General features: G+C 40.4%; 1 protein-coding gene across 1 annotated transcript in view; it reads left to right on the top strand.

Moving 5' to 3' along the window:
- Positions 1-23,605, top strand: part of LOC137991642 (scavenger receptor cysteine-rich type 1 protein M160-like) — a 36,136-nt gene that overhangs the window by 5,709 nt on the left and 6,822 nt on the right. The window contains exons 3-20 of the mRNA XM_068836696.1: positions 93-280; positions 469-887; positions 2,263-2,403; positions 2,699-2,734; positions 3,600-3,941; positions 4,723-4,752; positions 5,011-5,349; positions 12,472-12,804; positions 12,998-13,394; positions 15,053-15,468; positions 16,162-16,275; positions 16,498-16,900; positions 18,120-18,538; positions 19,163-19,279; positions 21,486-21,573; positions 21,813-22,234; positions 22,770-22,907; positions 23,450-23,482. Of these exons, the coding sequence (XP_068692797.1) occupies positions 93-280; positions 469-887; positions 2,263-2,403; positions 2,699-2,734; positions 3,600-3,941; positions 4,723-4,752; positions 5,011-5,349; positions 12,472-12,804; positions 12,998-13,394; positions 15,053-15,468; positions 16,162-16,275; positions 16,498-16,900; positions 18,120-18,538; positions 19,163-19,279; positions 21,486-21,573; positions 21,813-22,234; positions 22,770-22,907; positions 23,450-23,482 (4,375 nt within the window). The remainder of the gene's footprint in view (positions 1-92; positions 281-468; positions 888-2,262; positions 2,404-2,698; positions 2,735-3,599; positions 3,942-4,722; positions 4,753-5,010; positions 5,350-12,471; positions 12,805-12,997; positions 13,395-15,052; positions 15,469-16,161; positions 16,276-16,497; positions 16,901-18,119; positions 18,539-19,162; positions 19,280-21,485; positions 21,574-21,812; positions 22,235-22,769; positions 22,908-23,449; positions 23,483-23,605) is intronic.

Raw genomic sequence — 23,605 nt, 5'->3', positions numbered from 1 at the left:
ACCGACAGAGGACTCACAACGTCTGCTCAGAGTCAACGAGCCGGCTGTTTTGACATAAATTAAGGATCCATCCCTTCTTTTTTTCTATAAAGGTACTTATACGAGATGACCTGGGAGAGGTGGATGGACTGGCCTGTGAATGGGAAAGTGAATTGCTGTACTGGACTGATTACCTGTTTGAGAGGATAGAAGTAGCAAAGATTGACGGAAGTTATAGGAAAACCTTGTTTACGAAGGAAGTTTATAACCCTCGAGGAATTGCCGTAGATCCTAAGTCAGGGTAGGTAACTTTTGTTTAAACTTGTTTCACTCACCAGGAAAGGCTATGATAAATGTAATCTTTTTTAAGACATCCCTTTGTCAAATATATTATTAACCTCTGACGGTAAACTTTAAAAATTGCCTTTAATCTCTGTTGTTTCCATACAATTTTTATTGGTTTAATCTTGTATTTATTTGTCATTCAAGGTACATGTTCTGGACAGACTGGGGCCTAACAGATCCAAAAATAGAGCGAGCCTATTTAAGTGGCAATCATCGAATAAATATATTTCCCTTGGGCTACAGTTGGTTCTATGTGTTCTTCCCTATGAGTGTGGTCATTGACTATGACGCCGAACGCATTTATTGGATGGATGCATATGATAACTACATAGACTCAGCAGACCTTGATGGCCAAAACGTTGACACTATACACTACATCAGTGAAAACATTTTCCCTGCTGATCTTGCCTTATATGGTGACAATCTTTATTGGGTTGACTGGAACAGCCAAAGTATTCAGTGGTTTAACAGAACACGTCCACTGCTGATGCAGAACTTTGGCCATCTCTCGGATGTTCTTTTAACAGGCGTTGTAGTCTCAGATGAGTCAAGACAACCAGTTGGTAATTTCATTACCGTTTTGTACCAAATAACATGCATCACAACATTTCTTGATTCTGATTGGGTGAACTAACCCTTGACACGATGCAATTTACTCACAGAATTCTCGGTTTTTATTAGCTAATAAACAATAGGGTGTGGTAAGAACCAATGAAATCTTTTGTTTTGGTGGTGTTGTTGCATTTTCTAAAGTGATAATTCCGTTATTTAATTGAACACTTATTTGTTTTCTCCACACCATTTTGATGTTCTTGCGAGCTCTTTAGCTGTAGAACTATTCAAAGGAATTGCCAGCATTTTAGCGTTAGGAGACAACCATATGAGCGCACGGTCTTAATTATTACTGCATGATTGCTGTCATAAAAACCCTTCATTGCGATTACGCTAGTACTGGGGTCAATGTTGTTGGTCAAATCCGGGCTTAGGTTGGATCCGTTTTTACCTAGGTTAAACTGGTGAACCAAATACCTTTACCTTCCCTCAAGCTCTGTCTTACACAGTCATCTAAACACATCTTAATAATACGTATTCTCTTGTCGGTTTCTGTATTCATACACTTATCCATTCAGTCTCAGCATTACAACACTACACAACGACGACAAACATGCTCAACCCAGCACAGTTCTTTTCATTATTTATATATAATTACTTTTCTATAATAAATCCATGTATAATAACCAAAACTAATCCTAACCTGACCCTAATTTGAATTTTTCTGTAGGCTTAATTTAGCCTGCAAAAAAAAGTTTCTTCAATTTATCTGAGTGCGTACTCAACCGAGGTAAAGTAAGGATCATCAATTTAACATAGGTAAAAACGGATTCAACCTGAGAGTGGATTTTACCGGAAACAGTAGACGGTAACCTTTTGTTGCCTATAATGTTGTCCGGCAGTATATTTTTTTTAACAATATTTATGCGATGTAGTTTCTAGGTAACGTATGGACTCTTTATCGTATATGTGCATAACTGCTACCATTGCAACTCTGGAGATCCCTCCAAAGCTTGTTCTTCGACCGAAAATGTGCCTCGCTTTATAATTAGCCCGCACGCGGACCGACGTCTTTTTTTTTTTAATCGTTTCAAGCAATTATATGGGGGCTGATTATAAAAAAGTGACAGTTTTAGATGATCTTATGTGTTTGATTAGAATAAGTAATTTCATTTTTTTTCACACGACCACATCAGCTCTGCTTTTTTTGGTATTTATACTTTTAGAAGTAATTGTTGTTGTCGTTGTTGTTGTTATTTTCGAGGTTTCGATGTCCTGATGTCAATACTGCTTCGATCGAATGAGTCTCACTTGGTTAAGTGTAGCTCCGGCCCTATTTTTCTACCTCATTTGCAAGAGGCTAAACCTATTTCCATTTTTTTGTAGCGTCACAGATGCACAGTCCTCCATGCCGTGGTGTAAACAACAGTGGCTGCAGTCATCTGTGTTTATTGGAGCCCAGAGGATACAAATGCGCATGCCCAAATGGTTTACAGCTGAGAGCCGAAGACAACATGACCTGTGAAGGTTAATGATAAAATTCTCGTCAATCTTTCTTGATAGTGCGGTAACTCTATCATGTATGCTAAAATCCTAAGGAGGTAATCTCACGAGACTTTGTTATTACTCTCAAAAGCTTAATGGTGTGCACCATGCTAGCAAGAAATGATTTTTCTCTGGTTATTGCGCAGAGTAGCTGCGGCTAACGAAAACGCACAAGGTTACCAGATGGAAATATATGATGAGAGCGGCGCTTGAATCCATTGAGTTTGATAATGACATGTCCCTCGTTTCTGTACTAACTTCTTTATTTCATCCCAAGATGGCCCGTCAGCTCCACCTCCTCCACCAGTGCCAGGTAGATATTTGCATTAGCGTAACGGTTGATTTGATAGCTAGAGTTTTTCTATATTTGAGGAACATCAAAGGGTCTTGTTTTCACATACCGCCGCGCAATACAAATGAGAACCTTGAACTAGAGTTCAAATAGTAAATAATAGGTCGATCCTTGAATTCTCTCGCGAGAACAGGTCAGACACCTTAGTCCATTTTGTTTTGGCCACAAGTGTTGATCTCGCCACCGATCACTAATCATTTTCGAGCATTGGCAACCAAACATTAAATTGGTTAGGAGAAAGGGGAAAGCAATTTTTGAAAGCTCTGAAATTATTAAAATGTTTTTGTGTAAAGATGATGCTGACAGAAAGCATATATTTGCACACATATGATAACTAATAAGATTCCATCCACTTCCAGAATCTCACAATATCAAACCGTCTTTTTCCAGTTTTCATTTTGGTCTTGATTTTTATCTGTTGTCGTCAGAGTGGTGCTACGATGTGTAATTTAGATCGCCGCTGTCCGACACTGACAAAGGGTCAATGACTACGAAGCCACCTCAATTACTGACATCGTGTTTAAGCAAACAATATCATGGCTATAATGCTTAAGGTGTCTATGTTCGAGAATGATATATATTTTTAAATGAAGAGACTTAAGTCCTTCAAGCAATTAGCCATCTGCCTCAGGGACATGTGTAATCTACCAATTATCTCTATTCGTCACAAAAACACACAAAGGAATGACATTTTCTTCGTGGAGTATTTATTCATTTACTGAAAAGGCAACAAAACGAAGAGGTGAGCCCTTGTTCAATTTACCCCCACCCATTACCCCCCATGTTTGCAAGTTATAAAGGAAAGGTTTTTTTTTGTTTCACGTAGAACTTGTGATACGTCTTAGAGGTTCCGACTACTCTCATGAAGGCCGCGTCGAGGTTTATTATCAGGGACAATGGGGAACAATCTGTGATGATCATTGGGGATTCAGAGAGGCCACAGTTGTATGCAGAATGCTTAATTATTCCGCGGCAAGCTATGCCGTCAGGTACGCTTATTTTGGGGAAGGTGACTATTCGTCCCCGATCTGGTTGGACAATGTCAAATGCCGTGGTGATGAACAAACCATCGCAGCCTGCACGCATCGTGGATGGAATAACCATGATTGTAGTCATTACGAGGATGCGGGAGTGATTTGCCTCAACGGCTCCGTTCCACTGTCAGAAAGTAAGGCAAATTGTCCATTTAAAGCGTAGTAGTTAGGCTTTTAATTAAGGAGTAGAGGGATTCTATTCTGACCTGCGAAGTAACGACATTTAGGGTATGATTTTTTGAAGGGGTCCGGAGTTTTCAAGCCGCTGATTCATGTTGACTTGATAATTAAATAAATACTTGTAATGTCGGACAAGTCAGTCTTCTTGACCTTCTAAACTTGAGCTGTACCTAAGACAATCACAGAGGTAAGTTAGAACAAGATCTGCCCAAGGATAATTTGATCACTTATTCATTACAGCCCTGGAGATATTACGCAGCAAAGTTCTGAAACTCTTTGCAGTATGCAATGAGGAACATTAAAGATTACATAAGTGTGTAACACAAATAAAAAACCATATATCTCATAGATTTTTTTCAACTATGAATAATTTTATATTTTGTGCTTTTGAGTTGTTTCCTTTTATTTTATCTTTTTTTAGTTTTTTACAGTGGCCCACCCGAAAACTAGCTGTAAAACTAAATGCAAAATGCACTGACCACTTTAAAGTATAAAAAAATAAAGTCTTATTCTTATGCTAACGTTTTCTTCGTTGTTTTCATGCTGTAATATCAAAAAACCAGAACATTGCAACCGATTGTATATTCTAGGACAACCTTTTCACAAAATTTCATAATATCATGCATTGATGTCTCTGTGGAGTTTTATTAATCTTATATAAAACTAAAAAGCGACTGAATTGTGAAAGCAAAAAAAACCTCTTCAAACAACTATTCTTCTTGCTTTACTTTCTAGGTCCAACCTTATCACCTGGCCCCCATCCCGGTAAGTTAAAGAAAGGCGTAAACTTAAAATTTTGAATAAAAGTTTCCGTTGAAAGACATTGTAAGGCATATTTACTTTCAAACGTTTTTGCCCTAAAAGCTGTCATGTTTTATTTTTTTGTTTGACGGATACGTTTTCCAACCACTTGTCGACATTTAGACTGTCCTTAGTAAAGTAAGCTCGGCACGCACCAGTAAACCTTCAATTCCGAAGTTCTCTTGTACTGAAATAAGGCCATAATTTTTTTGTTTATTTTAGAGTTAAGAGTCCGTTTGAGGGATGGACCAACGTCTAATCAAGGACGAGTAGAGTTGTACCTTAATGGAACCTGGGGAACTGTCTGCGACGACTACTGGGGAATAGATGAGGCAAACGTGATATGTCGCATGCTGGGTTTTTCGCAAGGGGCATGGAGCACTCATTGTTGTTCCTGGTATGATGATTACTCCACTCCAAGTCAAATATGGCTCGATAATGTTCATTGTGTGGGTGATGAAACGAGTATCGCTCAGTGCCGTCATGGCGGATGGGGAAGTCACAATTGCTATCATGCGGAAGACGTCGGAGTGGTCTGCAAGTATACTCCGCAAAGCTCAGGTAAACGATTAACTTTTTTTGGTATGCTTATCGCGTTATTACAATATTATTAAGAGTTGGGGATTTTCTTAGCTCTTCCTTCCTTTCACACATGAAGAATATTGTCCTTTTGCAATCGAACCAGTGTGATGCAATGCGGCGTCTTTGCTGTTCGTCGACTAAGTGAGATCCCGAGCGTATTGTCTTCGAAGGAGCAGGGATGGCGCAGTGGTGAGAGCACTCGCTTCCCATCAATCTGACCCGGATTCGATTTCCTGAATTGGCGTCACACGTTGCCATGCCGCACGTGTTAACCAGCGGCCTTGCTAATATTACATGCGCGTGCATACCATGTGTGTGATCCTGTTTTGTGTTGAACCGCCCTCTTGATTAAAGTAAAAGATCGTTGTGCTATAACCAAGTCTGAATCATTACGCGAGACACAACAGATCGGCGACGAGGAAAGAAAAGAATTGGAACCTCTGCCACGATGCCGATTGGAAAGATAGAAGCCTTGGACGAAACTAGCGACGACTGGAACGCATGCGTTGAACGAGTTGAACAATAATTTATTGCCAACGACATTAAAGATGAAAAACGAGTACCAATGATACTTAGCCTCATGAGAAACAAAACGTACGGATTATTGCGAAATCTGTGTGCTCCAGTAAAGTCATCCAGCGTTTCTTTCAAGGATATCGTGGAAACACTTTAGCAACATCATTCACCTAAACCATTGCTTATAGCAGAGCGATTTCGTTTCCACAGAAAAAGCCAACTTGAAGGTGAGACCATTAGTGCTTACCTGACTGAATTGAGGAAATTGTCACTGTGTTCTGAGTTCGGAACGAACTTAGATGACTCGTTAAGGTATCGACTTGAGTGTGGAGTACACAACGAGCTTATCCAGAAGCAACTGCTCTACGAACCCAGTTTATCATTGGCCAAGGCAAAGGAAATTGCCCTCGCGCTGGAAGCGACAGCGAAAGACACGAAATCTCATTGTTATTGATGTGGTTCCAGTGAACACGCAGCAACCCAGTGTTATTTTAGAAACCAATCGTACCGGAAATGCGGGAAAGTGGGACACATCCAACGCGATTGCAGCTCGGGAAAGGGTCAACAGTCCGCCAGTGGAGGATTAACAAAGGAAGAGAATTGGAAATTACATTCCTTTGAGATGGCGTTATGAGCTTGATGATGACAGTTTGATCGGGTCCTTAGAAATTAACGTTGTTAGCCAGGCAGTTGATGACGTTGTGACGTTATCTGGGTTACCCCAAAGGTTGACGGCCAAACCCTAAAGATGAAACCGGACCCTTGTTCAACGGTATCTACACTACCTGTTCAGAAATACAAGGAAATGTTTCCAAACACAGACCTGGTCACGACTGAGGCCATTTTGAAAATCTACTCAGGGAGGAAGATAGCACCGGCGGGCAAACTACATGTTCGTGGGGAATACAACAACTACGTCAAATACTTAACATTGTATGTGATGAAAACGCAGGGACCTGCATTGTTTAGAAGAGATTGGCTACAACAGATCCGACTCGATTGGAAACTCATCTGTGCTATTGCTAAAGAGAAGCCAACTCAAGACACCCAAAGGAAGCTAGGGGAACTCCTAGACAAATACAGCAAAGTGTTTCAGGACGACATTGGCACACCTAAGTCAGCGAAAACTAAACTCACTTGAAGGAAGGTAATCAGCCAAAGTTCCACGAAGCAAGGCCCGTTCCATACGCCATGAAACGGAAGGTAGATTCAGAGCTGAAACACTTGGAAAAAGAGGAAATATTATACAAGGTAAAATGTCAGAGACTGGGCTAGTGAACTCTATTGTGCCAGTGGTTAAGCCAAATGGTACCGTGACAATATGCGGCGACAGGAAAGGAACAAGTTGTGTCTTGGATAACGTGATAATCACAGGCAAGGATGAATAAGAACACCTTGACCACCTGGAGGAAGTACTGAAGAGTCTGAACGAAGATGGCTTACGAGTAAACCGTGAGAAGTGCGAATTATTTCAGGAGAAGATCACTTACTGTGGACACGTAGTGGATCAAGACGGGTTACACAAAACTCAAGAGAAAGTTGATGCAGTCGTTCACGCCCCAAGACCAGAAAACGTTCGTGCACTCTAAATGGCTTGAGGTTATTCCGATGGCCCCGACAAACACCACCAGAACCCTTGAGGAACTGAGAAAGCCTTTCACCGCACATGGTTTACTCGAAAAGCTTGTCAGTGACAATGGACCACAATTCATCGCAAATGAATTCCGAGCATTCACGAGGAACAATGGTATCAAGCACATAAGGTTAGCCCCATACCATCCAGCTACAAATGGACTGGCTGAACGTTTTGTACAAACGTTCAAACAAGCTCTTCGCGCGACAATGCCTGAAAGAAGGTCTCTCTCTCAGAAGTTGGCTAACTTGCTACTGTCCTATAGAACAACGCCACATACAACGACGGGGGAAATTCCAGCCATACTCCTTATGGGAAGAAACATCCGGACAAGACTAGATGTCCTGAAGCCCAACACAAGAAAGCGAGTGGAAGAGAAACAGCAGGGCCAAGAGTTTAGATCAAGTCAAAGCCCTACCAGCAAGCTGAAGCTGGATGTAGGTCAAACAGTTGATGCCCGAGACTACCGTGAAGTAAACAAGTGGGTGCCTGGAGTCATCACAGCCCACTCTGGACCCTTGTCCTATGAAGTCAGAGTCGCGTCCTATACAATTTACCCACGACATATCGATCAACTCAGAGAGTCTGCCATTACGATGGACCCTAACACGGACGACTCAGCCAAACCCAGCAGTATTTCCGGCTATTACACAATCGACCTATAATAGAGTACCACTGATCCCTACTTGTAGTGGCTTGCAGTGACCCCGGACCAAGATATGAGTACCCCACCTAGCCACCCCTCAAGCAGCCAGTGTAAGGACAGAACTAGCAGCCCAGAAACACCATGCAGACGTTTATCCCCTTAGACTATGAAGGCCCCCAGATAGACTTGACTTATGACTTTTTTCTTCATTATTACTTGTATTTGGGGGCGGGGGGGGGGGGGGGGTGCCATTCCGCACGTGTTAACCAGCAGCTTTGTTAATATTGCATGTGCACGCGCATACCATGTGTGTGATCCTGTTTTTTGTTGAACCGCCATCTTGATTAAACTGAAAAGATCGTTGTAACCAGCCAAGCCTCAAACACATTTACGTTGAGTTTATTGGTTCTCAACTCTGCTCCAAGGTCTTTTTTTCGTGTGGGTACTCCGGTTGTATCCTCTCCCCCCAAAACCAGCCTACGATTTGATTTGCTTTCTGTACAGTGCCCCCAATTAGTGCTCCAGCGCTAAATACAATTGACACTTTAATAAAGTTTATATATTGCATCCTCACAGAACATATTATTGGAGTGCCTTGTTGTTCCCTAATAATGAGTTGCCTATTTTAGTGCATTGGATCTATTTGAAGTGTCGTACAGCAGGGTACATTTATGTGGCTTATAGGCATTCCCTTTGAGCCTTTCCAGGGCCACCGCCAAATGGTTTGCGATGCACATTTACCATCAACTAGGGGAATGATTATGCCCTCGTCCCTAACAAGTCTTAGCGACAACGTATTCATGGTTATCTGGAGATACTTAAAGTTGAGTGAGATTGCTTTGCGATTTTATCTGCTTTGATGACTTGCCGCGTTGAGTGCTCGTGTAGCAACAGATAGAAAGGTTACCAAAGGCACTCAGACTATCGACATCATGATGTCGCTCCTGAGTTTTATTCCTTTACTTTAGACAAGTCGCGAAATATAGGGAAGAGTAGACAAGAGTCGACAGTTATCTTGTGTATAAAAGCATTCTGAACCTCATGGCAAGCATCCTTTGCTTATATGCTCCTCTAGTTATTCACTAAACAAGGAACAGTGAATGTCTTTCAGTATCTATTTTTTTGTAGAAAAAGGGGGTAGTATCTAAAGAAACTGTGGTGCTGCGTCGGTGGGGAAGTAGTATACAGAAACGGAGTTGATAATGTAAATTGATCACCATGGAGGGATTCTAAAAGCTGACGTTTCGAGCGTTAGCCCTTCGTCAGAGCGAATCGGACAAAGGGCTAACGCTCGAAACGTCAGCTTTTAGAATCCCTGTAGGTTGGTCAATTTACATTATCAACTCTGTTTATAAAACTAATTTTTTGTCGGTCATGCAATTGCTAGATACTCTTTGCATCACATTGCAGGCTAGCCTTTTTCGCATTTATTTATAAGGTGTAGATAATTTTTGCTAAGGTTTCCTCTAAAGATTTCTACTTCCATTGTCCTCGTTTGTCACATCACAGGCTAGCCTTTCTGGCTTATTTTTATAAGGTGTAGTTAATTTTTGCTGAGGTTTCCTTTAAAGATTTCTGCTTCCATTTTCCTCGTTTGTCACATCGCAGGCTAGCCTTTTTCGCTTATTTTGATAAGGTGTAGATAATTTTTGCCAAGGTTTCCTCTAAAGATTTCTGCTTCTATTTTTCTCGTTTGTCAGTTTGAACCCATATTGATTTAAATGCTTTATTATAGGATTTAATGTCAATCGTCCTTACACTGACCACCTTTTTCTTATTCACTGATGCTCAAAAAGCCATCAATAATTAACCTAAGAGATGACTAAAGTCACGTCTATTCATCTTTAATAATAATAATAATAATAATTATAATAATTATAATAATAGTAATAATAATAATAATTTAATACTTCTATTCCACGCATCCCATACAATGATTATTCGCGCATTATAATGTCTAAAATAAAGATCTATGCAATAGTGACAATTAAAATGTAGACTGTAATAGTAATAACACTTATCTAAATATCCAAGTTTATAATAAGAGGTGTATGTAAGTAAGATATAAAATTTTTAATAATAGTATTGCGAATAAAAGCTATAGTGAGATTAAATATTTCTATTAATAAAAGCAGCCCTTAAGAGATGGGTCTTGAGTTGATGCTTAAACGAGCTAAGGTCCAAGATTGTGCGTAGCTCAGGTGGTAGTGAGTTCCAGAGTGAAGGTGCAGCCACTGCAAACGATCGGTCGCCCATTGTCTTTCTAGTTTTACGTTTGAACGGGACGAGGAGACGACTATTGGTTTATCGCGAGGTATACTTGAACCCAGATTGTAACTCAACTAGATTGGTAATATAGTCTGGCGCAATGCCATGAAACGCTTTAAATACAAATAAGAGAACCTTATACAGGGTGCGCTCCTTAACTGGAAGCCAGTGTGAGTCAAGAAGTAGCAGCGTGATATGGCAGTGCCATGGCGCACAGCAAACTAGCCTTACAGAAGCATTAAAGACGTGTTGTATCTTATGCAGATGACAAGCGGGAAGACCATACAACAAACTGTTGCAGTAATCTAGGCGCGACGTGATGAACGCATGCACTAAGGTCTCGGTATCCTCGGTACTAAGATATTTACGGATACGGCGAATATTGAGCAGATGATAGAAAGCTGCACCGCAGGCATGATATGTGTAGACATGCTAAGCGTGGAGTCAAACCCCGAGTATAGATTTCTAATGCATGTATCAAATTGGATTACGTCATTACCCACTGTTATACTACCTATGTTAACTGTAGCTAGTTGATGTTTGGTGCCTATGAGAAGGAACTCAGTCTCATCGTCGTTCAGCTTTAGGTGGTCATGGACCATCCACTGGCGCAGGTCATCAATCCAGCTTTGCATTGCCTCGCCTCCTGCTCACTCTCATCTGGGGAGAAGGCAGGATAAAACTGAGTGTCGTCCGCATAGCAGTAAACATCTGTAGAGTGCCTTTCAAAGACATCGAATAGCTTGCTCGTATAGATTGTAAACAGCAAAGGGCCTAGGGAGCGAGCTACCTTATGGAACGCCATGCTCAAACGGAAAGATATTAGAAAGTCCTCCATTCACACCAACACGTTGAGATCTCTCAGCAAGGTAGGACTTAATTAAATCATTTCAGTGAATTTTCAACGATCCCAAACTTCGACCTCAGGCGATCCAGGAGAACCTCGTGTTGTACCGTATCAAAGGTTGAGAAGTATCAATAGTGTGACTTTCTGTGCTTCCATATTCAGTAAGATGTCATTCTTGACATTTAGAAGGGCAGACGCAGTGCTATGGTGTAGTTTGTTAGCAGAGTGGAGTTTGAGGTGCAATCTGATGATGGCCATGTGATCTATTAACTGGGCAGCTGCCACCTTCTCTGTTAGCTTGGAAACATACTGCAGGTTGCTCACAGGGCGAAAGTTCTTGTAATCAGCATCCTCCTTTCCAGCTTTCAGTAATGGCAGCATAAAGGCGAGCTTCCAGTCACAAGCGAAAGTGCCATAGAATGGTCAACCTGAAAAGTCTTTGTTTAAAGATCACGGCAATCAATGAATCCGCGCATACCTAACAGCAAAAAAACAGTTTAGGAACAAATGCCAATTCTATTTAATACGTAATCCCGACTGATGCCAACATGTTGACTAATTTTCACTGAATACGCGACTCTTGAACACATGGGATATTCTGGGGGGCAGTACTGTTTATTTTGCCCTGATCAATTTTTCTTAAGGCCGGGACACACTAGGCGACAAGTCGCAGTGACAGATGTCTGCGACAAGTTGCCCCATGGTTACTACTTGCAAAAGAAGTCGTTGCAACACAACGCCTGTTTGGTGCACACAAAGTGGTCTCGTATGAGAGGGAATGTGAACTAGTTTTTTAATTCAATATGGCTCACCATATGTCGCTCTATCGTTGGTTCATTTATATTTTGTCGCAGTGACTTGTTTCCGGAAGAGTACCCACGGTGCAACAACCCTTATTTCAATTTGACGCTGTGATTAGTCGCAAGAATACACAATTTCGAACTGCTTTGAATTCGTGCGACTAATCACAGCGACAAAATTCTGCCGCAGCGACAATGATTTTCATAAAGTTAACCGTGTCACACAAGGTAAATGGTTCGCCGCGAGAGTCGACATTCTTTGCAATAAACGACTTTACGAAACCCAGTCTAGTCATCATCGACTATCTTAGAAATATACGATTATTTTTCCTACTTTCCTTTCTGAAACTGCGATTGAGCAAAACAGTTTACATCAGCGTTACATTTTTAGATCAAATTGTGAGGCTAGCTGATGGCTTTAGACCCGGAGAAGGAAGAGTAGAGGTTCTCCACGATGGATACTGGGGAACTGTGTGCGATGATTACTGGGATCTTAATGACGCACAAGTCGTTTGTCGTCAACTTGGTCACGGAAGAGCTCATCTTGCTCCGAAATACAGCTTGTTTGGCGTTGGAAATGGACATATATGGTTGGATAACGTGCATTGTATTGGCAATGAAAGCTCCATTGTGGATTGTCCCCATAATGGATGGAATGACCACAACTGTATCCACCATGAAGATGCATCTGTAATTTGCTCGAATCTGACGATTGAAAACTTCGGTAAGTACAATTCAACTTTGAAATGATAATTATCACAGCTGTTCCTTTGTTCAACATCGCTTTGATTTTAAAATATATTCAACCGAACTTACAACTATAATCACAGGTCCACAGTTATAGAAAAAGCAATCAGTGTATCGCGATATCGCCATCGTCATCGAGATATTTAATCCGTAACAACGTTCTGTTGCAGATACTTCCAAAGACTTCTTGCTTGCATGTGAAAGAGGTCGCCGAGTGTGCTACATGATGTCATTGCCATTGCAAAAGCATTTACTTCCCTCGATTCTTCCAGTTTCCTTTTTCAACTCTCCAATCGGAGTATCGTACGATCCAAGAGAAAGACAAATTTACTGGACCGAAGAAATTGGAAACATTCGACGATCCGGCTTGAACGACAGCCTTCCTCAACTAGTGTTGTCAGGGCTAGGACAACCTATGGGTATAGAGATTGACAGCCTAGGGAGGAACATATATTTTGCTGAAGAGAGCCAAAATAAAATCAGAGTTAAAGGAATCAACAGTCCTTTTATAACAACCCTAGCTGACGTAGATACACCCCAAGGAATAGCTTTGGATAGCTCTTCAGGGTAAGAATAGAATGCTCGCCTGACAGGTACTGTTGATCTAGAATCTTCCTGTGTATTTTATAGAAGGAAATCGGTTTTCTGTTACAATGTACAATAAAAAACGCTTTCCGACGTTTCGGTTGTATTCAACAACCTTCATCAGGGGAAGTGAAAGATAAAATTTACACGAAAGCTAAGATATAAACCAAAGCGCTAATTAAAAATTCTACCATACGTTAGCGGGACTTCCGAACCCATAAAGAGAATTTTGGACAATCAAAGTGTATCAAAGTGACTTTTAAACCCTACAAGACAATTGGCCAGATATTTCCAAAGCCGAAAGACGAAATGGGCAAAGAAGAAATTCGAGATCTCGTGTATGACATCCCCTGCGCAGTTTGTAGCAAGAATTACGTCGGAGAAACGCAAAGAAAATTTACAACTAGAAAAGGCGAGCATCAAAAGGCCGTCGCACGGCTACAAAAAGAAAAATCAGCACTTGTGGACCACGTTATAAAAACAAATCATGACATCGCTTGGAATGAGGCCACTATTCTTAGAACTAACAATAACTGGCGACAAAGGAAAATTCTTGAGGCTTGGGAAATAAACTGTGCTAAACACCCCCTCAACCGAGACGATGGAACACTACTCCCCAAGGAGTACTTGCATTTGACTATTGCAGAAAAGAAAAAATGACACTAACTTTAGAATTTTTAATTAGCGCTTTGGTTTATATCTTAGCTTTCGTGTAAATTTTATCTTTCACTTCCCCTGGTGAAGGTTGTTGAATACAACCGAAACGTCGGAAAGCGTTTTTTATTGTACATAGTTTATATTTCAAACACCAGAGTAACATATATTATATTTTTTATTTGCCAGTTTCTAACCCTTTTAATATTCAATTTTAGTTAACTGCTGGCTTCCCGCCCGACCTGTTTGAATGAGAAAACAATTAACTAAAGAAAAACAAATGAAAACAAGAACACTCAATGGCCAAGAATCTTAAATTTACTGAATATGGATGAATATTTTAGATACATGTACATACGTTTAAAGTGAAGAACACTGCACAGTTTTTATGCGTTATTGTAATAACGCACTCTGCAACTTGGATGTTGCTAGGTAACGGGAACTCACGTGATCAATTTTAACCAATAACTTGTTCGGATTTTAGACAGTGAACGAAGATTTAATATTAAATAATGGTATGATGATGATGATGATGATGATCGTTTATTTTTTCACTGAATAGAGATACAGCCCTTCTAGAAGTTGGGACAATAAACAACTATTAACCTAAGTGGAGGTGGCTATTAGTGGATATTTACCGAGCCGTGAACTGGTGAGGTAAATATCCTGAGGTGAATAGTTGCCATATACTAAAACAGTGGGATAATATGCATAAAAGATGATTGTAACTCATTTGCTCCTGCCACATTTTTTCTGGCGTAAATCCCGCGCGAGTTGCTAGGAGGTGACTAGCAGAGGATATTCGGAGTTTGAGTAGCCAATCAGAGCGCACGTTCAAAGCTATCCACTGTTTAAGTATATACTAAACATAGTTATTTGTGAATAACACGAAGAACAACCCTGTATCTGTACTTAAAAGCAATCGAACAAACAAAATTGCTGCTCATAAATGTGAATAATACATTACTTTTCTTCTGTCCTTTAAGGTTGATGTATTTTTCTTCAGTTGGTCCAATCGTGACAATATATAAAGCAGATATGGATGGTGGAAACATAATGGCTCTTGCCAATTTCACCAGAACTGTACAGACATTCATTGACTTGGTTTTAGATAAGCCCGGCAACCGACTGATCTTTTCTGATCAAGAAAATGATCTGATACGATACATTCACCTGGGTACTCTTGAGGTTCGCACACTCTTCTCTGGAAACCTTCATGGTCCTCGAGGCCTTGCATTTTACAACAATACTATTTTCTGGACTGCTGAGGGTGACGGGGAGTTTTCGGGAACTATATTCATGGCCAAGGCGACTAGCGGGAGTATGCCGGAAATGATGGTTGATGGATTCTCGAATCCATCTGGTATATACGCTTTTAACTCCAGTGCGTCTCAAGCACCAGGTAACTAAATGCGGATTTCATCTCCTATTTCGATTATTGGTGGACGCTAGTTCAGTCAATTTAATGACAGTATGACAGAAGTATTGGTGACGATCCTTTTATTAAAAGAGCAAAGTGATCTTCGCGCATATCTGGACAATTTAAAGAATTGCCTCTCACAAACACCATAAAATGTCATGTGGCTTCAACGGAATTCGATCCCATGATCTATGCTTTGCCGTTGCAATGCTTACCAACTGAGTTATGAAGCCACTCAGTTGGTGAGCACGTCAATTTGTTGGGCTTATGTGTTCCCGTGAACGACTCGATAAACGAAATGAATGTATATTTAAAGTGCGAGTTGAAGACGAAAGAGTCGGAAGTAAATGGTTCACCAATGCATTCCAAATTCAACTACCTGCTGACTGATATTTGAGGCCACATGTTGCAACAAACGGTTTAAGTCCAATATCCTCAACCAGGATCATTCATCTTACACATTTATAAACTTCATGTAAAAACTTGATGTTGGAAATGAACAATGTATCTTAATTTTCGTGAAATGCCCACTGCGCTGGCATTTCGTTCATTAAAACAAAGGTATCGGTTCACTATACTTGTAGATGGTGTCCCAAGTAATCAGTATGCACACCGTTTTGGTAACTATGGTATGTACGTACTTACTTTTTATTTTATTTCTTTCTCATTCTGCAGAGCAATCTGCCTGCTTCAACAATGGAGGGTGCTCTCAGTTGTGTGTGTTGAATCCCAGTGGCCGAACGTGCATGTGCGAGATAGGAATGAAGATCGGCGAAGATGGGACATCATGTAAGTTTAAGACAAAGCCAGACCATTCGTTGGCACATAAAAGACAGGCGATTGTAAGACGTATCTAAATTTGTTCCTACCTGACACGACTGTAGCTACTTGTATAATGTTATAGTAACATACACAAGCTCTCCTCAAAAGGAACAATGATTGAACAATGATGATAGTAATAATTCCCACGTCGTAGAGCAATTGGGCTAATTCATTATTACTTTCCTCTAGGTGATTTGGATGATGTCGTATTCGTTGCCGACTCCTATTACCAACAAATCAACTATTCTCCGTTAACTACCGATGACATCCTGATCCGAGACCTGATGTTATTGAACTTAACCTATCCAAACGGAATAGACTTTGATCCATACAATCATTACATATACTGGACAGATACTTATCGCGGTGAAGTTCAGCGTAGTTCTATTTATGGTGTGAACCAGACTGTCATTCGTTCTGGGGTTTCTTCTCCTTCTGGCTTGGCCCTAGATCTCGTGGCGGGAAATGTTTATTGGATAAATGCAGGCAATCTGACAATCGAAGTTACGAACCTTAATGGAAAAAATTCAAAGGTGTTGGTTCAAAATCTGGGCCAATCGCCTTCCGACATCGCCTTGGATACAAAACGAGGGTAAGAAAAACAGATAATGATTTTTTTTTTCTGCCTATGACTAACAGATAAAAATCTTAGTAAGCTCTCAAGTCTTTTATGACAACCGTGCTTTTCATATGTTAAACACAGTAGCAAGTAAATCAAATTAAGTGCATCGAATGAGTTGGTTTATCATGGAGAAGACGAAAAAACCGATGCAGCGTAGTACAAAACCAACAAACGGAGCTAACATATATTACTGAGCCGGGGGAATCGCACCAGGCATAAACACTGTGGTTAATTTCCAATTTCCACTCGCCTTCCATCAATGGTCCTTGGGTTCCATTCCCAGAATCAATGTCGTACGAGGGTTTAATCTCCACTCTGATCGGAGAGGTTCTTTTCCAGGTACTCTGATCTTACCCTCTCCTCAAAAAAAAAACAATATTTGATTTGACCTTAATTCCATGTGATGTAATTTATTTTTCTCACAATAGTAGAGTGCTTGTGCGCTTCTGGCTAAACAAGCTTCACACTAAGAGAGTTTGATGATCACTATGATTACGACTATCACGAAAATTATGATTATCGTTCTCATTATTGCTATCATTAATATTAAAATTAGTAGTAGTAGTAGTATTAGTAGTAGTAGTAGTAGTAGTAGTAGTAGTAGTAGTAGTAGTAGTAGTAGTAGTAGTAGTAGTAGTAGCAGCAGCAGCAGCAGCAGTAGTGGTGATATTGGCAGTGCTCGTGGTCGCGGTCGCGGTCACGGTCGCGGTGGTGGTCGTGGTCATAGTCGTGGTCGTGGTCGTGGTCGTGGTCGTGGTCGTGGTCGTGGTCGTGGTCGTGGTCGTGGTCGTGGTCGTGGTCGTGGTCGTGGTCGTGGTCGTGGTCGTGGTCGTGGTCGTGGTCGTGGTCGTGGTCGTGGTCGTGGTCGTGGTTGTGGTCGTGGTAGTAGCAGTCGTAGAAGCAGCAGCAGTAGTAGTAGTGGTGGTGGTGGTGGTCGTCGTGGTCGTAGTAGTAGTAGTAGTAGTAGTAGTAGTAGTAGTAGTAGTAGTAGTAGTAGTAGTAGTAGTAGTAGTAGTAGTGGTAGCAACAGCAGCAGCAGCAGAAGTAGTGGTGGTAATACTGGTAGTGGTAATGGTAGTGGTAGTGGTAGTTGTAGTGGTCGTAGTAGTGGTAGGGTAGTAGTATTGTAAAATGATCATTTTCTCCTTTCTTCACCACGCTGTTTCAAAGTTGTATCCTTTGGTTGCAGGTTGCTGTATTGGTCGGATCATGGATTTATTGAAAGCACCCACATGGACGGAGAATTTAGAAGGAAGGTTGTTTACTTGAGAACTGAATCGGGGTATGAATACGATGCTCAGGGTCTTGCGTTGGATGCTGAAAGAAATAAAATTTATTTTGTCAGTTACTGGCTTTCAAGTTTGCTGTACGTTGACCTTAGTTTACCTGGACTTGGTGTTCCTCAAACTATGCTTACAAGCTTTTGGCTCTTCTGGGTTCCTCGTGATGTTGAGGTTGACGATCAATTTGTTTATTGGAATGAATACATTTTTGAAAATGTGTATCGGATCAATAAGACGGAGTTTGATGGCAATTTGGAAATCATAGCTAATGGAATGTACAGTCCCAGAGGAATGGTAATCAACAAAGGCGATCCTAAACCACGCAGTAAGTATTTAAGAATTACTAATTTTCTCAACACTTCCGGTTCAGCTTTTGCTTGTTTTGTGCGGAACTGGCCGGGTTGCTTTCAGGACAAGTTCCAAAGAGTAAAACAGCCTTCCTCATAGGGTAATGTGCGCATGTTTCTAACTTAGGATCGTGTTTTTTTTTTTTTTAACTGAACAATGCCAATACGCTGCGAAAGATGTCATCACCTGCATTAAAACAAGTTTTAAAAACCTCTTTATTATCAGTAGCGTTAACGTTTTCAGTCGCATTTTACGGATATTTCACTTAATCTAAGAAAAATGTCCGAAAAGACTGAAGGGTTTTCGAACAGTAAATTTAAATGTAGTAGCTCAGTTACTGTAGTTTGTTGTTACTTAAGCATTCGGTGGCGTTGTTGCTGTAGAAGGAGATACAAATTTCCACCATTTGGAAAAACTTCCCTTACATCTTTAGGCTCTGGAACCAATAGTGAACTTTTAAAAGGTTGTTATACTGCCCAGTCACTCTTTCCTTTCTACGATCTCCTTTGTCATCCCTCATTATCTTGGGCTGAAAAAAGCAACTTTTTCTAAATCGATGTAATGTATAACAACATTTAGGGGTTTTTTTTTTCTATTTCAGCTCGTCATCCTTGTGTTGACATTTGTAGTCATATTTGTCTAATAAAGCCAGGAGGTTATAGATGCGCATGTCCTGACGACAACGATGGCAGTTGTGTTGAGAGCGTCCATGTGCCTGGTGAGCTTCATTGAACAGTTTGAACAGTAGCGATGTGACGGTTACGAGATCATCAAAATACAATTTTATTTTGTAAAAAGGGCTTTACAACTTGACTAGTTTCATACGAAATTTGAACCAACTGTCCAGCGACTATTTTAGAGTTGTATCAAAACTCCTGTTCGCGTTCGCAATGAAAACCTTACCCTTTTCATTCCCAATATCTTAATATTATATCTCCTTACTGACTGGCATAAATTAGTTTTAGGTCATTTATGGGAATTTGATGATATATGTAAACAAAAACCTGTTAAGAAATTAAGCAATCTTAATTTAAATCCGCCAATTCAACATTCCTGTTCGCATATCTTAAAATTTTAAAGCTACAAACTCGACCTTCCAAGGTAGTCAGTAAATACAAAAGCGTCTTATTCAACGCCAACATCATGGGGCAGTGGATATTGCGTAACATTACTTTCACCCAGCTCTTGATTTCTTCTTACTTATGATAATATGATTTCTTATGCCGGTTTGTTAAGAAAAAACAAAAACAAAAACAAAAAGATACCAAAATCAGTTTTGAATGACACGGAGTTTTACTGTCTACCCTTTCCAATCTGGATAATTGTAAACGCATTATCATTATTTTAAAATAAAAGAAATTATATTCTCCTTCTCACAATTGTCTAGATCAATATGGTTGCTCCCACGAACCAAGTATGTACTTTATTGACCAAAACAACATCAAGTGCATTAACATGAAGACCTACAATCACACCTATGTCAATGTGAAGACTGTGAAGACGGGTCTTGCGGATGCTGGAGCCATTGACATTGACCTCCGCGAGAGAATAATATTCTGGAGTGATCACGCCCAGTGGACAATTAACAGGATGAGTCTTGACACTGGGGAAGTTGAGGTATAACAAGGTGTTTTGATATAAACACTCGCGAAAATAATAAAAATGTTTTCTCTTCAACATCCCCCATCCCCCCCCCCCCCCCCCCTCCTTCACCCATCCTCTTGGAAAACACCGACTATTTGATCTTTTGAAGCTTGGATCGTTCAAATTCCCGGCCCCTCGGGCCACAATGCTGTTCAAATGCCCTCCCCTATAGTCGAATATGTCTGTCATACCCCACTTAAGAACAATCGTCGTTGGCTCCTGCCGTCTTTAATAAAGCTTCTGTATAGACATGATAACACGTGTTTCGTGAACCTTTATATAATGATGCCATTTTTACCAGACTTGAGCTACTACAAGAACACAACGTTAATATTGAAACTATTTAAAGTGACTTGAAATTTGAATTCGGACAATGTCAAGAAGCAAGCATAAGCTGCTATAACTCCGAAACACGGCGAAGGTTGTTTAACGAGGGTACTGTATACTAATCAACAACAGAGCCCAGAGCGTTTACGACTGCATGTATTTTAAATTGTTCAGGGTCTGTTGATTACCTCTAACAGAAATGTACGGCTTTCAGAGCTTTAACAATAATGAAATGGTGGTGTGAAAACGTACCATATTGTATTCACTCTATAGTATGAAAAAGACATATTACGCAGCCAAAATTCCTTTGAAGACTTTTTTCAGGCAAAGGTCAAATTCCCCACTCCCACGGAACAGAAGATAGTCAAACGCCGGGGAGGGGGGAAAAGGGATGTTGACTTCTCCATTTGATCGTGGCATAACGGCCAACGGTGACCATCAGAGTGCTCTAGCTGCCTCATCCGTCATGCTTGATGCAGGAGCTTCCTACTCAAACCTCTATGAACACATGAATTAATTGCCTTCTCTTTAAAAATCAATCAGCATCCGTCGAGTGACCAACTTTGGTCGCAAAGTAATTAGCTTCAAGGTCACTGGTGTCTTGTCTCTTCTTCTGGTCGTGTTCTTCCTTGATACACAAACGTTATTACAGTATTCTTTTGTGAACTAGTAATACCTTCCGGAAGCATTGTAGTTTATGGGCAAAACAAAGAAAAAACAACAACTCGCAATTCAATCGGTTTGCCACTAAATTAAGATCACTCCGACTTCATTTAAAACAATTATTACACTTCTCTTCTTAAAAACAAAAAATGCTCCAAAGATATCAGTTATTCAATCATCTTCATTCCCACAGGTAATCGTCGATGACCTTGGGCAAGTGGATGGATTGGCCTACGAGTGGGTAACTCGCAAGATCTACTTTACTGATTACATTTATGAAAGACTCGAAGTGGCGAATGCTGACGGAAGCTACAGAAAGACGTTGTTTTATACAAACGTGTACAACCCACGTGGAATTGCGGTGGATCCAAAGTCCGGGTAAGTTATATTATCTTTTATTGTCAATTATCTACCAATTTACTGCCTTATTATAAGGGAAGCAGGGATGGCGCAGCGAGCAATGTGGGCTGGGTTCCACGTTCCTTCGTTCGTTCCTTCGTTCATCATTCATTCACTCGTCCACTCATTTATTTGGCTAAATGAGAAAGAGAACTTATGCTACTGTTTTTAAAATTATTTTCCTTAAGTTTTCGACCTTCTTTGTTTCTTACTTTAAGGTACATGTTCTGGACCGACTGGGGTTTAATAGATCCAAAAATAGAGCGAGCCGATTTAACTGGCGAAAATCGAGAAGAAAATTTCTTTCCCTTGGGCTATAGCTGGTACTATGTGTTCACCCCCATGAGTGTGGTCATCGACTATGAAGCCGAACGCATTTACTGGATGGATGCATATGATAACTACATCGATACTGCAGACTTGAATGGAACTAACGTTGACACTATACACTTCATCGGCGAGAACATCTTTCCTGCTGATCTTGCCTTATATGGTGACAATCTTTATTGGGTTGACTGGAACAGCCAAAGTATTCAGTGGATCAACAAAACACGGCCTCTGTTGATGTTTAATTTTGGCCACCTCACTAATGGCTTTTTGACGGGAGCAGTGGTCGCTCATGAGTCAAGACAACCAATTGGTAATTACAGTATACGCAATAAAAAATCTCGAAAACTGAGTTTAAAGTTGTAATAGTAAAAACGAATGCTTCTCATCCCTTTGTTTAAGCCTCCCCACAGACGTCCTTTGTGGTTCGTTCGTCACATATTCATATGAATAAGGTTTTAAGGTTTATTCTTTTCGACCGTCTTGCCTTTTTTATTTTAAATAGATTACAACAGCCATATTATCTTGTTATTTTCTTGAAAGGGCTTATTCCAAGGATGCAAGACATCTCATTATTTCTTTCACACTTTTCAAAGCATGTCCTTGTGTTACTATTTCATGTACATTAAAAAAATGCCGGAATAGGCTTCCATGCAATCAACTGAATCTGTTTAATTACGCCTAGTAAAGATTTATACAAGTAAGGTCAGCTGACAGCTGAAACACTTTGAGCATAAAATGAACTTAGAAAATGGTCCTCAAATTTAGAACGTTGGCAGCATGCCACCTTTTGTTGATAATGTTTACAACAGAAAAAGTAAAGCGTCAAACTTTTTTCTTTACTTTAGAATATGGAAGTGTGCACTCATGTCTTATAAATAACGGTGGCTGCAGTCATCTTTGCCTTCTGGCTCCAAATCGCGAATTCAAGTGCGCCTGCCCCAATGGTGCATCATTGCTGAATGACCAAAGAACATGCAGTACTGGTAAGACATAAATTTATACTTCACATGAACGTATGAAAGATTATTTTATGGTTATCTGGCAAAGAGGGGCCTCTTACATGCATTTTCCAAGTCTCTAAGAAAATCTTACATGAGTTTTCCCTGTCTCTAAGGGAAGACGTCTTCATTGTAAATTGCATGCATGCACTCCCCGCATTTCTGTTACGTCGGTGTATTTCCCGGCAAGAAGGCAATTTGACATAAGCAGAAAATCCACCACGATTGGGGCCAAAGAGGCTGGAACGATTACGACTTGTGATCATTTTCTATGTTCTGTTACTCAACGTTGCAACCTTCAAATTGGCTCGTAAAATGGAGACTCGTTTTCTTCGCCGCAGAGTGTGTATGTTCTGATTACAAAACAGGGGCTCAAATGTACTGAACTAAAGTGTATACTTGTTGACCGTCCCTTAAAAGCTTCTGTAGTATGACGGATTGATCATCCTTTTTTTTGGTTGCCCTGAGTCTTCCTGTTGCTTCTGCTTTATTTTATTTTCTTTCCTTTGGGTTATTTTGATTTGCAGTGACCCAACCGACTCCGCCTCCCCCAGTCCCAGGTAAGCCGCTTTTGTAACTTGAATAATATCAGTATAAAGCAGAAGTAGATTTAAATAAAGCCAATCATTTCACTGCAATGATGCGCCAACTCATATCAGATGTATGACACGCATGAAATAGAT

The sequence above is a fragment of the Montipora foliosa genome, chromosome 2, assembly GCF_036669935.1.
Source record: "Montipora foliosa isolate CH-2021 chromosome 2, ASM3666993v2, whole genome shotgun sequence".
NCBI lineage: Eukaryota > Metazoa > Cnidaria > Anthozoa > Scleractinia > Acroporidae > Montipora > Montipora foliosa.
The sequence above is the reverse complement of the archived record's forward strand: the minus strand, read 5'-3'. Positions and strand labels throughout refer to the sequence as shown.